This window comes from Mustela erminea, chromosome 6, assembly GCF_009829155.1.
Source record: "Mustela erminea isolate mMusErm1 chromosome 6, mMusErm1.Pri, whole genome shotgun sequence".
Classification (NCBI taxonomy): Eukaryota; Metazoa; Chordata; class Mammalia; order Carnivora; family Mustelidae; genus Mustela; species Mustela erminea.
In genome coordinates, this window is record NC_045619.1 from 72203436 (window position 1) to 72224878 (window position 21443).

At 37.1% G+C, this 21443-nt stretch overlaps 2 protein-coding genes across 2 annotated transcripts in view; one reads left to right on the plus strand and one right to left on the minus strand.

The window, feature by feature from the left end:
- Positions 1 to 3676: 3676 nt before the first annotated feature.
- GOLT1B (golgi transport 1B) lies at positions 3677 to 18315 on the minus strand. Its single transcript, XM_032347821.1, has 7 exons — positions 18082 to 18315; positions 17690 to 17852; positions 17384 to 17638; positions 11336 to 11427; positions 9260 to 9438; positions 8258 to 8339; positions 3677 to 6127 (listed from the first exon to the last, which is right to left on the minus strand). The coding sequence occupies exons 1-7, from the start codon at positions 18313 to 18315 to the stop codon at positions 6089 to 6091; spliced, it is 1044 nt and encodes a 347-aa protein (XP_032203712.1). The 3' UTR covers positions 3677 to 6088.
- The window catches only part of RECQL (RecQ like helicase), a 55460-nt gene continuing 51701 nt past the window's right edge, over positions 17685 to 21443 (plus strand). Inside the window, exon 1 of the mRNA XM_032347712.1 lies at positions 17685 to 17768. The gene's annotated coding sequence lies outside the window, so the exon portion shown is untranslated. The remainder of the gene's footprint in view (positions 17769 to 21443) is intronic.

A 21443-nucleotide genomic window follows, 5' to 3' on the forward strand; every position in this document is an offset into this window, starting at 1 on the left:
GCATTTTCCCGGCCTCCCTTTCAGGAAGGGTGCTGGCATGTGACACAGTCTTCACCAATCAGACAGACCCACTTGGATGGGAAGTCTGGAGCTAGGATGGAAGAAAGTGGGACTCGGAAGAGACATTTTCTGATGCAGCTGCGGTTGTGGTAGGCTTGAGTTTGCAGGGGCAATACGGCCTATGGTGCTTATGTCAGACTGCAGGATAGGGAAACCAACTGCAGTGTCTGACTAAAATCAGGTTAGTTGGTTTCTCCTGATGACAACTAACAAACCATTTGCAGAACATGTATGCTGATGGTGATTATCAGGAGAAGGAAACATCGATGATGCTGAAGAGAAAGTTACTGCCAAAAGGAATGTGTAGAAAGCAAGAGGGAGAGGATGCAAAGTATATCAATACCCAGGTGAAACAGTTACATACATAGGCAGATACTGAAGGACCTGAGTACCCACCAAAGGCTAAGGTATTCTAGGTAAGAAAGATAATCCTTTTCCTCTAAAAGTTAGAGTAGCCCTCCTCAGGAATTAATATGCAAACCAATCACCTGGGAACCTTGTAAAGATGCAGATTCTGATTTAGTACAGGTAGGGTGACATCTGAACTTCGGCATTTCTTTTCTTTTCTTTTTTTTTCCCCAAAGATTTCATTTATTTGAAAGAGAGCATGAGTGGGTGGGAGGGGCAGAAAGAGAGGGAGGAATAGGCTCTCCGCCAAGCAGGGAGCCTGCCTCAGAGCCTCCTTCCCAGGGCTGGGGGATCATGACCTGAGCCTAAGGTAGGAACTTAACCGTCTAAACCACTGAAACTCTGCATTTCTAATAAACTCCCGGGTGACGCTGATGGATGTTAAGCCACTGATCACAGGACATTTTGAGTAGTAAGGCTTTAGAGGATGTAGGTGATAAAAATGGAACTTCAGAGTCTCTGTGGCTGAGAGAATGGTTACCATAGAAATATTAAGGAGTATGGGGAGAGAACAGATAAATTTGATTTGGGATTGAAGTTTGAGGGGCTGATGATATCTATCTGCAAATACTCATGTAAGAGAGATTGCGATTTGGGTGCTTGATATTTAGACTTGCCAGCCTGTGAAGACATGAGGTTTGGTTAGTAAATGAGAGTGAAATACAGAAAATTGTCTATACATAGAAACTTGTGGAATATTTACTCCCTTTATTTATTTATTTTTTTAAAGATTTTACTTATTTATTTGACAGAGAGAGAGATCACAAGCAGGCAGAGAGGCAGAGAGAGGGGGGGAAGCAGGCGCCTCACTGAGCAGAAAGCCCGATGTGGGGCTCAATCCCAGCACCCTGAGATCATGACCCAAGCCGAAGGCAGAGGCTTAACCCACTGAGCCACCCAGGCACCCCTATTTACTCCCTTTAAAGCATAAGTCAAGCAAGAAGGAGCCAAAGCCGTTACTGTAGTGTTTCCCACAATCTTAGAAGACAGGAAAGAATAAAAACCATGGACTAATAGGTTAACACGAAAACTGGATAAAATCTTAACATTTCTTTATCAGACTTCAGAATTTTAGGATTTAATTTCAAGGGATTATAGCAACTTCCAAAAAAAGGGCAATAAAAGAAATAAAATTATACATGGGTTTGTTTCAAACGAACTTGTAAGTGAAACCCAACCGCTAGGTCACCTAACAAACAAGCAAAATGCCTATTTCCCCCTTCCCATACCAAAAACACATAAACATTTTAGAAAAGGGGACAGGAAAATGAATCACCAAAAAAGCCATGTTTTGAATTTACAATTTTAAGGAAAAGGCATAATGTGGTTTGTTTATAAAAGTTTAGCTAATGAATTCACAAGAACATGCTTTACGTCAAAGCTGCCATTTTCAGCATAATATGCACAAATGAGAATGGTTTTGACATATTATCAATATTGTACTCTTATCAAAAGCAACATGCTAGAATGCATTTGTCTAAAATGGCATTGCCTCCTAATACAGTTTTGTTAAATCACAACACTTTAGGACTTAAACAGGTCCAAACTTAGAGATGCGCGAAGAGAAGCTCTTGACGGATAAAACCACTGAATTTTGTTCTGCTGATATTATGACCAGGCAGTGGGCACTGGACAAATTAAGATACACCTTTTTTTAAAGGCATACTCAGTGGAGACCATTTTGCCTATATCAGTTCTTCCAGTTGACTGAATTGTGCCCAGGTCCATTTACACAATAATGGTCATTGTTTAAATTGTATTTTACAAGGTTAGTGATTATTGTGTTTACATAGAAAACACTATCTCAGGTCATTACCTGGATAATGGCTGTTATGATAATAAAAGATCCAAATTACTCCTTTGATGACAGAGGATTTGGGTATAATATGAATGAGGTCATTGGATTATTCTCCTAACTTTGCTTTATTCTATGCTAGGGCGGGTGGGTTTGTCCCATAGGCCAGCCAGCTGTCTCACAAATAGAAGTCACGTCCTCAAAGGGCTACCTGTCATTCAGGGGCACAGAGAAGGCCTGCTCTCCAAAATAAAACTTCCCACTCATTGGTCAGCATCTACAGTCTTCCTCCTCCAGGCTTTGAATCTCGAAAATCTCTCTTCTTGTAATCAAAGACTTTAAACAAGTGGAAGGTTCTATGAGAGGACAAGGATGGACCAGCTGTTTTGCTATAGTGAGTGAAGAGTGATATGACAGAGGTGACCTTTTGATTAGAGAGCTAGTAGAGGTAAGGTTGTGGAGAAGTGTGCCAGTCGTTGGATTTGGGGCATCCTACTTCTGTGTCCTAGTTCCTCCTTGAGGTATAGGTAGCAGAAGGGTAGAGGTTGGAAACTTTCAGCACAGAGGACAAAGTTAGAAATCTATTAAAAAGATTTAAGACTTCTGGCTCACCAGACAATAGTCAAGACCTGCAGTTCAAGTACTGGATTCAACAAATACTTATAGGGTACTTTAAGTGGTACACATGGCTAGTGATTTTTAGCCATACCAAAATTTATAATCAAGACAGTGAAGTGGTTTTGTCTGTCACAAATACTTATTATGTTATTATTATTATCAACGTTGTTAGCCAATTCTTTTCATTTTGAGAAAAAATACTTAAACATTTTTCCACTATTTCTAAGTTCACTGCCCACTTTTTTTTTTAAACCTGAAATCCATTTCTATTTATGATTACATTTAAACAATTTAGAAATGGAAAATATGATGACCATTTTATTAAAAAAAAAGGAAAACTGCATATAAGGCTAATTTTTTAAAAAATGAGGTGAGTTACTGTGCAATGCTAAATTAATTTTTTGAATTTCATTATAAAGATACATATGACCATAGTTAAGGACTGAATATATATCTTCCCCAAATTCATATATTTAAGCCCTAACCACGAATGTGAGGGAATTTGGAGGAAGGGTTTTGGGGAAGCAATTAGGGTTGTGAAGATGAATCCCCTTGCCCCATGACAGGACTGATGTCCTTTTAAGACAAAGAGACTAAAGTTTTCTCTGCCATATGAAGATGTAGCAAGAAGGCAGTTGTCTGAAAGCTACAAAGAGGGTCCTCAGCAATAGCCGAGTCTACCCTCACCTTCTTTTTGTACTTCCCAGCATTCACAACTGTGAGAAACAAGTGTCTGTTTAAGCCGCCCAGTCTACAGAATTTTGTTAGAGTAGCCCGAGCTAAGACAACCACCAATTAATAGAAAAGTACCCTTTTATTGAGAGGTAAGACGAGTGTATTTACAATATTCAATTGTTAGATCATATAATCTGACTGTGAGACTTTTTAAAGCAGCAATATTCCAGAAATTACAATTTATAAGGGGAAAAGAAAAACATTGCAAGTATGTTTCTGTTACAGAAAATACATTTGAACAATGCCAGGTACACTTAAGGCTAAGTAGTATTAGACCTTTTCCTCCATCTTCATAGCAATAATCAAAGTATATTTTTGTCACAAAGACAGAAGGCCAACTTTGGAAAGAAAGAAACAATATAATGTACAGTGCTTTCTGTCAGAAGACTAGTATGTTTAAAAACAGAGCCTCATCAGTGGTTCTGAGAAGAAATATACAATGCTGCCAAGCAGCCCAAAACTCACATTTGAAATTAACTGTGGACTCTTTGAAAACTGAAAACTGCTCTAGCCTCTCAATCTTACTAAGGACTGGGAGATTATCAAATCCTTTACACAACTTCTAATAACAATTCTGAAGTAAGATTTTGAAAAAGAGATCTGTTACAGTGCAAAGAACATTTTGATAGAAATTCATGTCTACAAAGGAGTTAAATAATATAGATGTTCCTTACATTAACAGATACAGTTCTTGTTCTAAAAAGTACAATTATCTAGCCACTGAAAATAATATGGATCAGTCAAAAATATGTATAAGAGTCCTACAGGGCAACTTGTATAAGTTGATCCCCAAAATATGTATATACTTGACACTCTTCAAATGAGGATATTACTTTTTTGAAGAACATTAGACACAACACTAGATCTCTTATTATTCCATGAACTATTGAGGTAGGAGTCTCATTTCATCAATATCATCTAGTTTCACAGATTATGTCATAAGTCAAATGCCAGTACCAAAAGGCAGTAATCCACAAGACTGAACCATTAAACTATATACCAAATCTTTTCTTCTTTAGACCAGCAAGGATGGGTGTTCTCTGTGCATCAAGATTTAACTAAAAATAACATAAGCTGTGATATATTTTGTAGACATGTTTGTAAATAAAAATCACAAATTTCAGTTATGATTTTGTACATTAAAAAGCTATGCAACTGTTAAAAAAAAGTAAATAGTGCAATCATTAGTGGTAAAACAAGTAGTACTATAACTGTTGAAATGTGTTCTTACATCTACCAGAAAAGCAGCCACCTCAGAAAACTAATGAAGAAATGGCCATTGTTTCTTTCTGCCAGACAAGCATCAATGGTAGAAAAAACAACACATTTTTTTAGTGTCATGTTTTTAAGAAACTATAGTCTGTTTAATTATAGTAAACTAACTTTAGCATGTGAATTCAGATATTTTCTCCATGAACTCAAGACAAAGAGTGATCTTATGAAGGATTCATCATGCATATTGATTCTGATGTTAGGAAAAAGCTAAAAATAAAGGAAAACTCAGCTTTACATGGAAAGCTCTTAACAAATGTAAATTTAACCTTTTAACATGTTACATCTTAAATATTATCAAGTTATTTAATTTATGAAAAGGAAAATGATAAAATCACTACAAAAGTAAAAAAACAACAACAACAAAACACAGAAAAGAAAAACTACACCATGACGGAAAAATCCATTTGGCTTGCATCATTTGGTATCTTAAATAAAAGACTATTCAATGAAAAAAGGTATGTAACAGACTACTTAATGGTTTTTGTTAGATGCTTACATGTAATGAAAGATACAGATAATTAGGTCAGACTCTCAAGAAGTATGAGTAGTTCTGGAGTGTTTAGTTATAAAGAATGACCTTTGCATATTCTGTCAGTGAATATCTAGTTCAGATTTTCATCTGGCTTTAAAATATTAAGAATCAGAAGAACCACAAATGTTTTATTTTAACCATATGTTTACAAAAAAAAAGTGATTAATACATCAAAACTGGGTTTTCCTTAGTTTTAATACATTAAATGACATAATCCAATCTAACTCATGCATCACTTTCAGACACACAGTGCAACTGGAAATACTTCTGCCACTCCAGTGGATATTTCTAAAAAGCAAATGCCTACGGGTGCTCTTGCGCCTTCAAAAGAAGAAGAAAAGAAACAGGCCCCACAGTTCTCCAAGGATGGCTGTGTTTCGCATATTGTGGATAAACAATAAAAATCGCCTTCAAGAGTTTCAATAAGTATTGTAACATAGATTCATCTCCTTTAGTTTGCTTGCTGACTTCTTAGCTCACCTGATTAGAAGCCTGTTCTCATGGCCTCTTTGTTAACTGCTACTGGTACTCTGTAGACTACATGTTTTAAACTTCTGTAAAGAACATTACAAGCTATTTCATGTAATTTAATTTTGTGCTGAATATTCTTCAAAGGATTTTATAAATAATACAATATTTTAAATGAGTCTTCAATTCACTTGTTGTTATACCATATTGTTGCTTTCTCCAACTTTATCTACAAACTGAAAGGAGAAGAAAAACAGGTAATTAAAAGAAAACCCACAGCATTATGAAAACATTGTATCAACATTTTTAATGTTGATTAAAATACCCAGCTATATAAGATTCGTGGAAATTTAAGGTGTGACTGACAATGGTTAATCCAGTACTACTCACCACAATCTCCTGACACGTAAATGTGTATAAAAAAATTTTCTTTGCTAAGATTGTTTTTGCATGACATGTTATGCATATGACTTTAAGGGTACAACACGAGAAATGCAACACAATGAATAAAAAAATTGGATAAAATGAAGTTAACATTGCTAGCTTAACAAAACAAAAACAAAACAAAACAAAAAAAAAGCTGAAATGTCAGCCATTCATGCATTAATGAACCCAATAAGATATTTCAACTGACCATTACTGAGGATCTCTTCTGGGCCTATGTAGTCTTTGAACAAACAGATTTAACTCCATTAAGTTCAGTAATTAACAACATCTATTGACTAAAAATACTTTAAATGTGTATTCTGGACTTCAGACTAAAAGTGGCAATGACATTAAAAACAGATGTAATGAGGCAAGCACAAGTTTATAGTTACTGAATATAAATTTTAACACACGTTAATGTAAGTGGTTATTTACTTTGGCTACTCCACCCCAAATGTAAAGCAACTGGGCCTTCTTCAGCATTCCAGATGGTGATGCAAATATTAAAACAAAATAATTAGTGGAGACATATTAAAAGTTATGTAACCCAAGTGGTCATAATACTATCAAAATCTAGCAATCATTTAACCTTTCCTTTCATTTCACTATTCACATTTTTACTGAACCATTTATTATAATGAAGTAATGATAATAGGAAACATAATTTATAGTACTGGCTGTCCATTTACGCAAATACTGAAAAATCCTTAAATTAAGGATGTGAATAATGTTTACAACTCTATAACTAGAAGTTTCGGTAAATTCAAAAGCCATTGTAAAAATTCAAAAGTAAAATTCGTAAGTAAAAACAACATGACTACAGTATGAGTTTGGAGATTAATGTAAATGAGATCTGGACATAACCCCCTATCAGCCCAAATTCCAACATTTTATATCATTATAAATAGGTGATTGGCACGTCAAAACTAAAAGCTGCTTTGAAAGTACTATGGATTCATTAGGATTTTAAAGGAAATTTAGGAGGAGAGAAAGCAAAACATTCTCTCCCCAAAGGTAACTTCAAATATCTAGGTTGTCTAGGCTATAAGATTCTGACTGAGAAAATTGACTTGAGGTTGGAAATGAGATTTTGTCTTATAGCAAAACCCATTCTTCAGTGGGTAAGACATCCTTTAGCTCTCTGAGAAACCAGTTAATGCTACGGATTATCTCTCTATAAACATCCACAAACGTCTGTAAACAACTTTAGGAAGTTGATGGCCCATCTTGAAGGAACAGATTTGTGAGATCATTCAAACTGTGGAGAGAGCTGGAAACAGAATTTTATCATCTGACTTCCAGTATGATTGTGATTGATTTTATTGTCTTAATGCACACTATCTGGTGATACAGTCTAAGAAAGAAAATCTTATTAGAAATAATGACATCCTGGGGTGCCTGGGTGGTTCAGTGGGTTAAGCCTCTGCCATCAGCTCAGGCCATGATTTCAGGGTCCTAGGATCGAGCCCTACATCAGGCTCTCTGCTGAGCAGGGAGCCTGTTTCCCTCTCTCTCTCTGCCTACTTGTGATTTCTTGTCTGTCAAATAAATAAAATCTTAAAAAAAAAAAAAAAAGAGAAAAGAAATAGTGATGTCCTTTTTACATAATGACTTCTAAGATTAGAAATCATATAAAAGTTAATTGTAAAGAACCTTGAACTCTCAAAGAGAAAGGTGGCATAGCATATCAGTCTGAGTTACGTTTTAAAAAATCAAGAATATTAAAAATGGACATAGTGAAACAAAATTTCAGGTTTTTTACAGTTAGCAATGATTATTTTCTCTGATATTCATGGTAACCATGATCTATGGTGATGTAACAATTTATATAATAATAAAAAACTTATCAATCAGGTATTGATTATTGTAATCCTTGAGGAGCATCAAAGAGTACTATTTTGATGGTTTACAAATTTTATTTCTAATACATGATAACTTACTGATCTAATTCCAGGTAAATTCAAGAGGGATCCAAGGACTGGCACTCTTCTAATAAAGCCAATGACCACAGGAAAAAAGCCCCTAGGAAGAAGGAAAAAATGGTTCTCAGAACTTACAGATCCTTATTACCAAAATCAACTGCTAACCAAGTAAAAAGAAAAGATCTAGTTGAACTTTTGAACATTCTGGAGATTTCAAATTTCAAATGTTACCTTTAGTGGTAATGTTTCTTACCTCTCCCCAGATTTCATTTCTTTATTATACTTCTACAGTATTGTGCTTATACATCTATAACACATTACTACTATACCCTCCTGGTCTCTTTAAGTCTATTTCCCATTATAGAAATGAGACATTCTCTAAAGCAGATTTGATGCTTACTTGGTTTTATGTCTCCCGTGAATGACACAGTATTTGGCAGATAGAAGACAAAGGATATATGTGTCTTGAATAAATAATTAAACCAACCTTATTTAAAAGAATAATAGAATACTGTTGTTTATTCACTTAGTAACTAGCATTTGTAAAACACTGATCAAAACTACCATACTGTGTTTGGTACAAAATTTTCTAATATGTGTATGTACTAAGAATTGTCATCCAGTGGCAGTAACTATGCAGTATCAGGTTCTATGAATTAAAATACTGTATGTATGTATTTATCACTATTTCATTGCTAAAAATAACAAAGTGCCTTAAATGCAAAGTGCCTTCAATAGAAAGATAATGCTTTAAATTCCCAATAAAAACCAATTTTATCATGTTGAAAATACAAGACAGTGACCCGACTGGCAATCATCTACATTTAATAAACATTTTTATAGTTGACTGAATTATCTAATAAGAGATTCAATAAAAGATTCAATGTAAAAAAAATCCATTTGAGAAAATTACGGTCTTTGTACTCATGCTGATGCAAATGTCTAGGTTTTTATAATAATTAATTATCTGGCCTACTAGTTTATTGAAAGAGAAAAAGTAAAATAAAATAATTGCCTTACCTGAACAAGAGAAAGAATCCATAGATTTCAAAGATCATGCCTATCAAAGGCCAACCAATAAGGACTACAAATACTCCACCCAGGAAAAATCCTGTAGCTTTCATTTTATGTTTTTGGAAGAAGAATCTGAATGTTCTTTCTAAACCAATGACAAAAGCCAAGCCAGCTACAAATAAAACCTAGAAGAGAAAGAAAATGCAAGATAGAAAAAGTAGTCAAACATACTGCATAAATTTGAAAAGCAAGGTCAAAGCTAAATATAATAAAAAGCAGCACATCTGGCTCTCAATGGGGGCAATTGGCTGGAGGAAACTATGATGCACACCAAGAGGCAGAATCAAGGAGTGGGCTAAGCACGGGAAAGCTGGAGTTGGATTCCACTCTTCTCAGTCCTCTTCTATCTTGATTAAATGGAGAAAAAGAGTATCAAAGAAAGATCAGATGTTACCAAAAGGCAGGTGCATATGCAGTGTTTTCCCAGGTAAGTGAGATGGAGAGGGCTTTAGTTAAGCTGAGCAGTGGCAGAGCAAAAGAGGAAGGCGGCCCATAAACATGTCACCCAGAAATACACTTCACCATGGGCTTCAGGAGTTCCTATGGATGGGAGAAATACTGACATGGCCAAGCTGATAGAGGAAACCATGCAAAGCCAGGAAGAAGATCTTAGTCTTACTTATTTCAGAATCTATGGTGGCAGCAGAAATAAAAATAAAGTTGTATGTTCTCAAATATACACATATTTTGTATGTTTTCAGATAGCGTGCAAAAAATGGTCATCTATTAAAAGCTTGCTTTTTCCCCAGATTTTAATCCTAATACTTGCCTTTGTAACTATCTTTAATGTTTGAGCCTAAACAGTTAAGCTTCATATTCTCAGAGAGCAATGGCGCTTATATTATTAAAACAAAACATCAATTTGGAATAGTTTTGTTAACCTTATATTTTCTAATTTCCAATTAAAAGCTCTATAATAATGTATACTTCGAAGATATTTAACACTATTCAGTAACTTTGTTGTCTTCTTAAAAGGATTATGATTTATTTCCAGACCTCCTGCACAACCTTCACACATAGACAACAAAGTACATATTCCAAATAAACAATAAACATACTTTTCTCAGCAAATCGACTCTTAATATATAGATATATTAAGAGGTTTAAATGGTTTTTAAAAATGTTTATTTTATGCTACTGAACCAAATGTTTCAAGTCATATCTTCTAAGTTAGACATATTAATAAATTTACCAAGACATGGGGGATACCAAGTCATCTACTTTGAACTCCTAACTAAAGGCAGCCTTGATTTAATCTATTGTGTATTACATATCAAACACTCAACAGGGTAGTCATTCAAAAACCTCTTTAAAAATGAAATCTTGCCATTTGCGACAACGTGGATGGAACTAGAGGGTATTATGCTTAGTGAAATAAGTCAATTGGAGAAAGATATCTATCATATGATCTCCCTGATATGAGGAAGTAGAGATGCAAGGTGGGGGGTTTGTGGGGGGAGGAAGGGAGGGAGACAAACCATGAGAGACTCTTAATCTCACAAAACAAACGGAGGGTTGCCAGGGGAAGGGGGGTAGGGAGAGGGTGGTGGGGTTATGGACATTGGGGAGGGCAACTGTACCCCTGGGTCTAATAATACATTATATGTTTATAAAAAAATAAATGGAAAAAAAAAACCTCTTTAAGTGTTTACCTTTTATTTAAACAGGTTTTGTTTGTTTTGTTTTTACAGATTTTATTTATATGACACAGAGAGAGCACAAGCAGGGGGAGGAACAGGCAGAGTGAGAGGGAGAAGCACGCTTCCCACTGAGCCGGGAGCCCCTGATGTGGGCTCCATTCCAGGAACCTGAAATAATGACCTGAGCCAAAGGCAGGTGTTTAATCAACTTAGCCACCCAGGCCGAAATAGGTTTTATTACTAATGTAAACAGAGAAGACAATAGGAATCTTTACATGAGTAACAGTGAATTATTTCCCCCCAAATTTAACAGCAGGCAATAATTCATTTGTAATTCAAGTTTCCTTATGACTTCAGTTAAAATATATGTTGAAAAACTCACATTTCCAATAGCCAGTAGAGCTTTGTCAAAAAAGAGAATCATTCCAAAGAACAGGAAAAACACTCCAAATCCTGTTAATCCCATTCCAATTTCTGCAATATAAGTTATATAGTTAAGGGCAGAGAAAAATATAAGTTACGTTAAGATCCCCGTAAACTAAGAAAATTTTTTAGTTTTTCTTTTGGCTGATATAAGAAAGTAGGTCTCAGCGTTGCAGGTTAACTTTATGACATTCATTAAGATCTATAATAGATTAAACTAATAGCAGCAAATAACCTCAAAATTTAAGATATAAATGGAAATCTCTAATCCTTATATGACAAATAGCACTTCTCATAAACATATGTATGACAGAGAAAGATCATCAGGATTCTAAACCTTTGATTATATACTTTTCCCTTCCAAGAACCCCTCTGGCATCAAACATAACTATATGGGTTTTCTTTTACTATTTATCTCCTTTCATATTCTAGGACTATTATTTATATGCAAAATATCTACAGTTACCTCCTTCCCCTCTTAAATTAAGACCTTCTTTAACCTAGTAGAAATGCTATCATAGGTCAGCACAATATACTTCACTCCATGACACACTGCTTCTCACAAGGGCAGTATTTTGAGAAGCACATCATTGTCTCCTCAAAAGTTAATTTTCAGGAGGTTAGGCATCAATTTCAACTTCCTGATGATATGTTTTTATCATCTATAAATTATCTAACCCATGAATCCATTCACACAATTAGTGTCTAAGTACTAATATCAGTTCTCCAAACGTTTCAAAGAACAGTTTTACTTAATATTAATGTGTTGGGGTTTTATTCTTTTCATTCGAAAACAAAGAATCAACTCCTAGATGCCAGCATCTCTTCTAGGTATGGAGCATATAGCAGTGATCGAAGTGTAAGCATTGAAGTTTATGTTCATCCTTATATAAAACCAATGATTTTACTACCTTACATTCTCTTGGTCTTATCTTTTTATTCTGAAGATTCTTAACTTTCTAAGATTACAGTTGTCCTTTTCTGTTAATGCTAAAAGCCTAAGCCACTAAGTCACCTCTTTGATCATTTTAGTTTTGCTTTCAGGAAATACTTACCAAATCTTATTTTACCCAGATACATACTATCTACATGAAGTAATAAAACAGAGCAGAAACTACCATATTTTTAGAAACCCAATTTTAAATACACTACTTATGATTTCTGATCTGTTACTTAACTTTTTGGCCTTGGCTCCAGAAAGCCAAAATCTAGGTCACAGCTACTCAAAAAAATTTTTAAGCCATGTAAAATGTCCCTGTAAAATAACAGAGTTGAACACTTCTTGTCATTTATTTTTCTACATCCCTGAACTCCTCAATTTATAGTTAACTACTGCCTTCCATTCCAACAACCTTTTCCCCCAAAGTTAGCCTAAAAGAATTCAGGTACTGGTATATAAATATATATATATTTATACATAAATATAAATATTATAAGTGTATTCAACAGACAAAGATAAGTGTATCCAACAGACAAAATCCTACGAAAATGTGAGGCTAATGCTTTCATGCTTAAATCCCTTAAGAGAATTGACCAAAATGACTGTTGAGCTGTTGAGCTGTCATAATTTCCTGGAAGAAAATATGGACAAAAGAACACGTAAAATTCCATTGTATAACTATTTAGTGGTTAGGATTTAGTCACTGGCAGTTGAGTGATTTAAATAGGACTAATTTCTACCTTTTCATAAATTATCCTAATGATTACATAAAAATTTTGAGTTGTTTTTTTTTTTTTTTTTTCAAGAGTTTATTTATTTTAGAGAGAGAGGGAGGGAGACAGCTTGGATGGGAGGAGGGGCAGAGGGAGAGGCAAAGAATCTCACACAGGCTCTGTGCTGAGTGGGGAGCCTGACGAAGTGCTCAATCTCATGACCCTGAGATCATGACGTGAGCTGAAATCAAGAATTGGATGCTTAAGGGACTGGGCCACGCAGGCACCCCCAAATTTTTGAGATATTTGTTATCAGACAGGAAATTATATGGAAGTACACCTGCTATGTACTGAGGATTTGCCATGAATCATCCATGATGGGGCACTTTACATACCTTATATTACTTAATCCTTCCCATACTATTGCAAGGTGGGTGAGATTACATCCTTTTAGAAATGGAGGAAATTGAGATTTGGAGAAACAACTTTGTTTGCCCAGAGTCACACTTTTGGTTGAGGATTTGAACTCAGTCCCTATGCTTGAACTATTACATCATACTGCTTCCTACAGGATTTTTTTTTTTTTTTCAGGTTAAATATGTTTGATTAAATGAAACCCAAGGACACTGGAGCATACTGGACATCTGGGGGAAGCACCCTTAGATGATTCAAGTTTAATAGGATTAGTTGTTATCTATAACTAAGTAGGTATTAGTAGAAGTATTAAAAATTGACTGGAGTGAAAAAGACAGTATCTGGATATGGTTTCACATTCACTGAAATGTTTATACAAATATGTTGCAATTCCTTTAACAAAGTTGTGAGGTGAAAAGTAGCACCAGCCCCATATTTCACAGACTCCGAGATTTGTAACTTATCCTTGCTCATAATATCAGCAAATGTATGTATGTGTATGCACGGTGGGGGACAGCACAGTGGCTGGGCAGGAAGAGTGGTGGTTGTGGTGAGTCAGGCTAGAATTCAAGCTCAGTTTTTGGACTGCACAGCTTACAACTGTAACATGGGCACCAAAACATTTGTATTATTTCATCCTGTGTAAGCCCAGGAGGAGACAGTTGCCTGTAACATATTTGCCAGAACTTGCACTGGCATGATGTTGCCAAGTATTTCCTGGCCTAAGGGGGTCAAAAGTCTCTAACTGGACTCACTGTGCCCTTTCTCATCTCCCGAATTCCCATTTTCCCTGTCTATGCATTCATAAGCAAAGCCCTTCACAGATTTGCCTGCTCACCACCAGAATCATACGCAGTAAAATAAATTTATTTTTCTCTGGTGCAATTATCAAACCTGCATTCCTTTTGTCTTTGTGAGAACTTTTTACTTAAAAGAACAATTTGCTAAAAGCAGTTTAATACAATTTATCTAAAATGAAAGAATAAAAACTTTTTGTGGAAATTTTACAAGGAAAGATGCTTAATTCAAAAGCAATGACTGTTAGCATTTTGATATCTTAGTTGAAAATTTTAATATTATCTTTTTCTTTCCTACTATGTGTTTTAAAAAATAGAAAATTTCATAATAAACAACTGGACTGAATATCAACCAAGCTGAACAACTCAACTGAACATCATGATAGAATTCCAAGCAATGTGACATAATGAAGTGAAGATCTAGAGGCAGCATGGGAACTAGCTTACTCTGTCCCCCTCAATAAATCTTGTGTTTTTATGAAGGGGGGTGGGAGAGTGTTATTACAGAATCCCTTAAGACAATTATGAATTGCTTTTTTTTCTGTTCAGTGCTTGGTCACTCTCTTCCAGAATCAGAATCCCAGAATAATCTTGGTAAATCACTTGAATGATGGTCAATTTCTGCAGTTAAACACACACACAGACACACACACACACACCATTTGAAATCCAAAGAGCTTTTCGTTCACTAACCATTTTGTGTTCCAATCCACTGTCCTACCAAAACATTTGGCAAATGAGCAACAAAGAATATAATTTCATCTTCTTCATTGATTTAATGAAGGAGGATGCTCCCTATTCTGCCCACATTCCAATCCAATCCCTTTGTTTTGGATTTTGGAAGAATGTAAATCAGGCACTTGTCCCTATAAGAAGTCTTCAATAGAAGAAAATCTCTATGCAAAGGATACATAGTTCATATTTTATCTATGTAATAATCAGACTCAGAAAGGAGAAGTAATAATACTTCACTGATAGGTAAGCTGTGTAAAGATTAAGTACTTTCTCTAATTAGTAGAATTAGAAATAAGTTTTAGCAATTTATGTATACAATTCTAATTTTCTTGGACAACCTAATTTTAAATTAGGGTTTTAATCAAGAGAAATAGGATGCTATCACAAAGACAATAGATTCTGAATTTCCTACATAATCTATCAAAAAAAGTCAATGCATAATTTTATAGATAAATACCTAATGTTGTATCTATTTTTGCATGAAAGACCCACAGTATTCTAAGATAGATCTCAAATAAAGTTTATACCCAGTTTTCTTAGATGCTAGTAGGGTACAGTGGACACAAAGGTTTCTGAGCCAGCAGACCTGGGTTCAAGTTTTCTTTCTGTCATTTTCCTTATGACCATACAATGAATTTCTTTTGAGCCTCTTCTAATGTATAAAAAAGCTATACTTCTCCCTGCCTTATAGGGCTGTTATAAAAAAGTAATGGTTTATATTGAAAGCACTTGGTAAAATGAAAGAAGTTGCCTTCATACAATTGCTAGTTCCTATTATAACAGTAAAAGAAAGAAAGAAAGAAAGGGACTTTATGTGTTTTCTGATCAGAACAGGCCAACAGACCAAAACAGGTACCCTTCCTGGGCCAGTGCAGGTAGCTCCAAAGTGCAGACCCATCCAACCACAGGAATGAGAAGAGCTTGACTGAGTTGGTAGTGTATATGAGACCTGAGAAGTTCTGTCAAGTTCAAGTCAGCCATGACTTCTATACAAACCTTAAGACTCCACTTTAAAGTAGGGAATTTACAATGAAATTCTATTTATTTATTATTTATTTTTAAAAAGATTTTATTTATTTACTTGACAGACAGAGATCACAAGTAGGCAGAGAGGCAGGCAGAGAAACAGAAGGAAGCAGGCTCTCCGCGGAGCAGAGAGCCCGATGCGATGCGGGGCTTGATCCCAGGAGGCTGGGATCATGACCTGAGCCGAAGGCAGAGGCTTTAACCCACTGGACCACCCGGGCGCCCCTGAAATTCTATTTTTTTTTTTTAAGATTTTATTTATTTGTCAGAGAGAGAGAGAGGAGCGAGAGTGAGCACAAGCAGACAGTGGTAGGCAGAGGCAGAGGGAGAAGCAGGCTCCCTGCTGAGCAAGGAGCCCGATGCGGGACTCGATCCCAGGACGCTGGGATCATGACCTGAGCCGAAGGCAGCCGCTTAACCAGCTGAGCCACCCAGGCGTCCCTGAAATTCTATTTTTAACAGACTTTTTAGTTCTTAAAATCTTGAAAATCAAACTAAGTTAAGCCGAATAAGAAATGAAGATCATAGCAGATAAAGCAATGTGAGACAAAAAGACTATCACGATCATTAAAAGATAGGACCCACACGGTTGGGCAGATATGTAAATACGAAAATGATTAAGGTTGACACAAGGGTAGAAATAAGAGTGTTATAACGAAAGAAACGGAAACATACAACGCTAACAGACATAAGCTAGGCCTTGAGAACTCTGTGGTAGGCAGAAAGAGATGCTAAAATAAAGAACAAGATACACAATATTAAGGAAAGAAATCGTTTCACTGAACACAAGGTGGCTTTTTTACTACTGTGGAAACATTAGGTGGTAGAAGAGTGAAGTCGTTTCAAGGAATCTTTGGAAGGTCGCTTCCAGAGGTGGCAAAAGGCGAAATACTCGAAATATTTAAGTGTAACCACATATATATATATGGTTATATATATTTGTATGTATTTAAAAGACCCAAACCCATACTAGGTGACACTTAAAATACCGCCTCCCGAACAACCGGCCAGTAGAGGACCCCCAGCCTGTCATGTGCATAAATATTCCCAAGTGTGAACCACGGGCACCACGCATCAAACTTTCTCTTGTGACCACCTGCAGGAACAAAGCCCCCATCTCACTGGGAGTGAGAAGAGCGGGACCCTGGTGCAAGGCTCAGCAAAGACTTCCCCCTCCCCAGATCTCACTGATCCTCCTCCCACGTCGGCCACTGCAAATCCAGCTCCCGTCCCCTCAAGGCAGTCCTCCTGGTCCCGCATCCCTCGCTCAGTCCCGCAGGCCGCCGCCCCCAACGCCGAGCTTCATTCATTGACCTGGAGAGAGGGGCGGGGGGAGACGAGCTCAAGGAACGGGTGTAAGAGGATCGGGGGCAAGTCCTTACTCTGGGTGTCTGTTAAGGAGATCATGGCTGCGGCAGTGAGGGCAGCGGCTACCGGACCTCCAGGCGCCCAGGGCGTGAAGCAAAGTCGGGAGAAGAGAAGCCGGGAAACAGCCCAGGGCAGAGCCGCCACGTCTTCCGGAAACACGCAGCCTTCCCCACCCCAGCTCCAAGACCGCTTCCCATTGGCTAATCCCGCCCCCAATGTGAACCAATCATCCGTAGTCTTGTTCGATGACGCAGATAGTGGTTGCACCTCTTCACCAATTAGAGAAGGGTGTCACTTGTTATTGGCTGAGGAAACCTAACCGGAAGGGCGGGTGCTCGCAGCTGGAGGAAAAGGAAAGGCTGGTGGCGGGAAGTTTTCACGCGAGTGCGGCTGAAATCGGTAAGTAGTGTTGTGGAGGGCCGGCACTTTGAGGTCGGAGAGCGAGGCGGCTGGGCTGGGTGGGGTGAAGGGGTCCTTTAACCCCTGAGAAAAAATTCGGGGTAAATCTGCTCGGAGAGGGCTCATTTTGCCTTTCCCTCCCTGAGGGTGAGCTCGGTGTGTCGCGGGTCACTTCCGTTCTCTGATACTTCGGTAGGAGAGAGACGGGCGAGGACCTCGCCGGTTTCTGATGGAACTTGGTCCTTGAGGGGTGCGTCGGACTGACCCCCCTCCCCAAAACTTCTGGCTTTGTCCACGCAGGAAGCTAGGTTACCGGAGTCTGTATACGGGCAGCACCACCGGGGGACGCACGAGCATAGGGGAGCTGTTGTTTTCTAAAGGCCGGTGCTGGGGAGAGGGGGGCGGGCGTCTGCTCTAGCCTGTGGTTCCTCAGCGGTGTTTGCTCCAGGCCCAATGACCGGCTGTGACTCCGTGAAGTATTTACTGTGGTGCTGTCGCGAGTTCGGAAGTAGCAGACGGAACACCAGTGGGTCCCCGAAGTGGTCATTAGTAAACGTCTGTGGTGCACCCACCACAGAACAGCTGGGGAACCGGGCGCGCTCAAGCCAAAACGGGAAGGAGGATCGGGGGTATGTTGTTGCCAAGCAGCTTAGAGAGTAAGCAGTCCCCGCGGTGATTAGAATAGGAACATTTCCCGAGGTGACAGGGAATCGGTTAGTGGTTACTCATGTCAACCTTGGGAAACGGTTTTTGCTTGTGTTTTCCAACAGTATAAACAAGTAATTGTCTAGCTGAAGTTAGTCTTAGAAAATAAGCTCACCTGAGCTTTGTATGACCAAACTGGTTTTGTCTGCTCAGGGAATTTTCAAGACTGGCTTGCTTTTTATTTTAACAATTCCCCCTTTTTGGTTATTCTGATCAACCAGTATAGTGTAATTTTTAGGTTCCTCTGTTGATGTATTCAGGCTGAAGGGTCACATTTTTGCTGTTGCCATTAGTTGAGTCATTAGGCTCAGGCATCATGTCACCATCTTCATCATTTATGGGGTTATTGTTGATTTCATCCAGTTGTCTGATCTGATGGATACTGTTTGGCATGGGAGTGGCTGCTGATCCGTCTTTAAAACCCTTGAGAGTATACAGCAAATTAGAGAGGTAAATATGATTTAAGGAGAAATTCCCAGAGGAGATTCCCCAGAGGTGATTACGCTGAGTGACCAGATAGCATAGGCACATTGTCCTCCTCACATGCACTTTTTTGGGTCCTTTCTCTGAAGTTTATATCCAGTTGTCCAGCTTTAGCTTGCATGGCTTTGGGAAAAGGGCCATTTTATTTTTTATAGTGATTCCAAGTCAGAAGAGTGGGAGGAAATTGGAAATGTTAGTTTGTAGAGTTCTAGCCAGATTTTGGAGGAAACTAGAATTTAGGATCCAGCCCAGTTTATAAGTAGAAAATAAAACCTGAAGGGCAGTTACCAGCAGTAGAATCTGATAGCCACAGAAGTGTATTATTGAAACATAGTTTTTCTCTATAATAATCCCATTTCTATCAAGATAACTACAATTAGATTAATTTGTTTGCAAACTGAGTCTAGTTTCGATAAATTTGGCTTGATTATTTATATTAAGTGTAGCAGAAATGGTGATGATATAAGCTCTTTTAAATCTACTTTGCCGGAACTTTTCATAAAGAATCTTAAAAAGAAAAAGAATTAGATTGAATTTTTCAAGGCTCTTTGGGCTAAAGCAGCCAAGCTAAGAACTTGTCTAATATTGTCCTATTACAAGGAAATCAGATTGAGTTTATGTAAATATATGTTTTGTCATGAAAAATAAGAATATTTAATAAGGGTTTCTAAATTCTGGCAGTATCAGGTAGGGAGAAAAAGATAAATGTTTCAACTGTTGATGACAGAAGTAGGTTTTATTGAGTCATCATTATAAGCTATCGATAGCCTAAAAGAGAAAAGAAAGAGAGACTTAAATCTGGAAAACAAAACAATGAAGAACCATCATTGTTTTAAATGAAGTAATAAAAAATTATAATCATCTTCATTAGTTCATTGAGTCTCCTATAATTCTTGTTTTGCTTCATCTTGGATTAATAATTTTATGAATCAGTTTTACACTAGACTTTTAGAAATTCTTACTCAGTTCAGTGTGTCATGATAGTAAAATTAATAGAAACCTCTACTTGTCAGAGTCTTTTCCATGAGTCTCTGGAGATAAAGCACTTTTGTGGGAACAATTTTGCAAAAACTTAAGTCCATTTGAAACTTAGCTAGACCACACATAAAATTCCTTTTTTAGTTCCTTTTCCATAAGACTTCTACAACTTTTTTTTAGAAAAGATTTTGTTTGGGGCACCTGGGTGGCTCAGTTGGTTAGACACCTGCCTTCGGGTCAGGTCATGATCCTGGAGTCCCCGGATTGTGTCCCCCATCAGGCTCCAAGCTCCATGGGGAGTCTGCTTCTCCCTCTGACCTTCTCCCCTCTCATGCTTTCTCTCACTCTCTCCCTCTCTCTCAAATAAATAAATAAAATCTTAAGAAAAAACTTTTTATTTATTTATTTGAGAGAGAGAGCGCACGCAGAGCAGGAGGGAGGGGCAGAGGGAGGAGAAAAATACTCCCCACTGAGCAGGGAGCCTGAGGACCTGTGACTAGATGCCAGGACTCTGGGATCAGGACCTGAGCCAAAGGCAGATACTTAACTGACTGAGCCACCTAGGCACCCTCTACAATTTTTTATATCCACCCAGTTTTTACTTGATTTTTTTCCCTTCTCATTCTGGAATTATTTTACTTTCAGACAAAATTACTTTTCTTTTTCCCTTACCAAAACAACAGCAAAACCCATGTTTTTCATGTATTTCTTAGTTCAAAAACCACGTTATATTTTCTTTAACTGCTTTCCATATACTGTTGTTTTCTTTCATCCTTATTATTTCCATGAGCTTTAATTACATATATTATTTAGCATTCTTAACTCTTACAATCTTTAGTTGCTAGTAAAAAGAAGTAAGCAATTGTGGACTGGAAAATTTATAAATACACAGTTATAGAAACTTTTTAGATGTCAGACATACTTTTTTTTAATAGTATAGTTTTTAATGTGGCAAAGGACATGGTTATTAATAGACCTAAGTATCTTTTTTCTCTCTGCAAATATTAAAAAGTCAAAAGTTGGTGCGTTCTGATGAATCGTAGGCTACTAAAGCATGAGTGACTCTTTCAAGACTGTATGAGCAAGCCAGGGTAGGGTAAAAGTGTTGGCAGGTGCCAATAGAATGTAGTGATTTCTTATAAATGAAGGGATAGTTGCCTTAGCTTGAATTTATTCAGAATTTATTTTGCTAGAAGATGAAGAACTAGATTTAGGTTACCTTGTAGCAGATGATGCAAATGAAATCAAACATAAATAAGAACCTTGCATAGTAGCACAAGGGAGGTGCTTAATAAAAATTGTTCATTCTAAGGTAGATTTGTGTCAGTGCCGTAGTTAGTACTGATAGATAACCATGACAGGAACCAATTCAGAGAGTAAACTTAAGTGGCTTTAAATGGCATTTCCAAAATACTGATTCATTGAGGTCAATTTTAGTTGGCACCCAGACATGATAAAAAGTATATTGGATCACATAGCAATAATTACTTCCTTTTAAACTTTTTTTTA

Bases quoted from the DNA above. Each gene is read 5' to 3' on its own strand.
- GOLT1B (XM_032347821.1), bottom strand. From the start codon at position 18,315: ATGACCACTTCGGGGACCCACTGGTGTTCCGTCTGCTACTTCCGAACT. The intron at 11,428-17,383 runs GTAAGGACTTGC...CTTATATTGCAG, and splicing joins CTCCTTAACAGACACCCAGA to AAATTGGAATGGGATTAACA. The intron at 9,439-11,335 runs GTGAGTTTTTCA...TTTCTCTTCTAG, and splicing joins CTCTACTGGCTATTGGAAAT to GTTTTATTTGTAGCTGGCTT.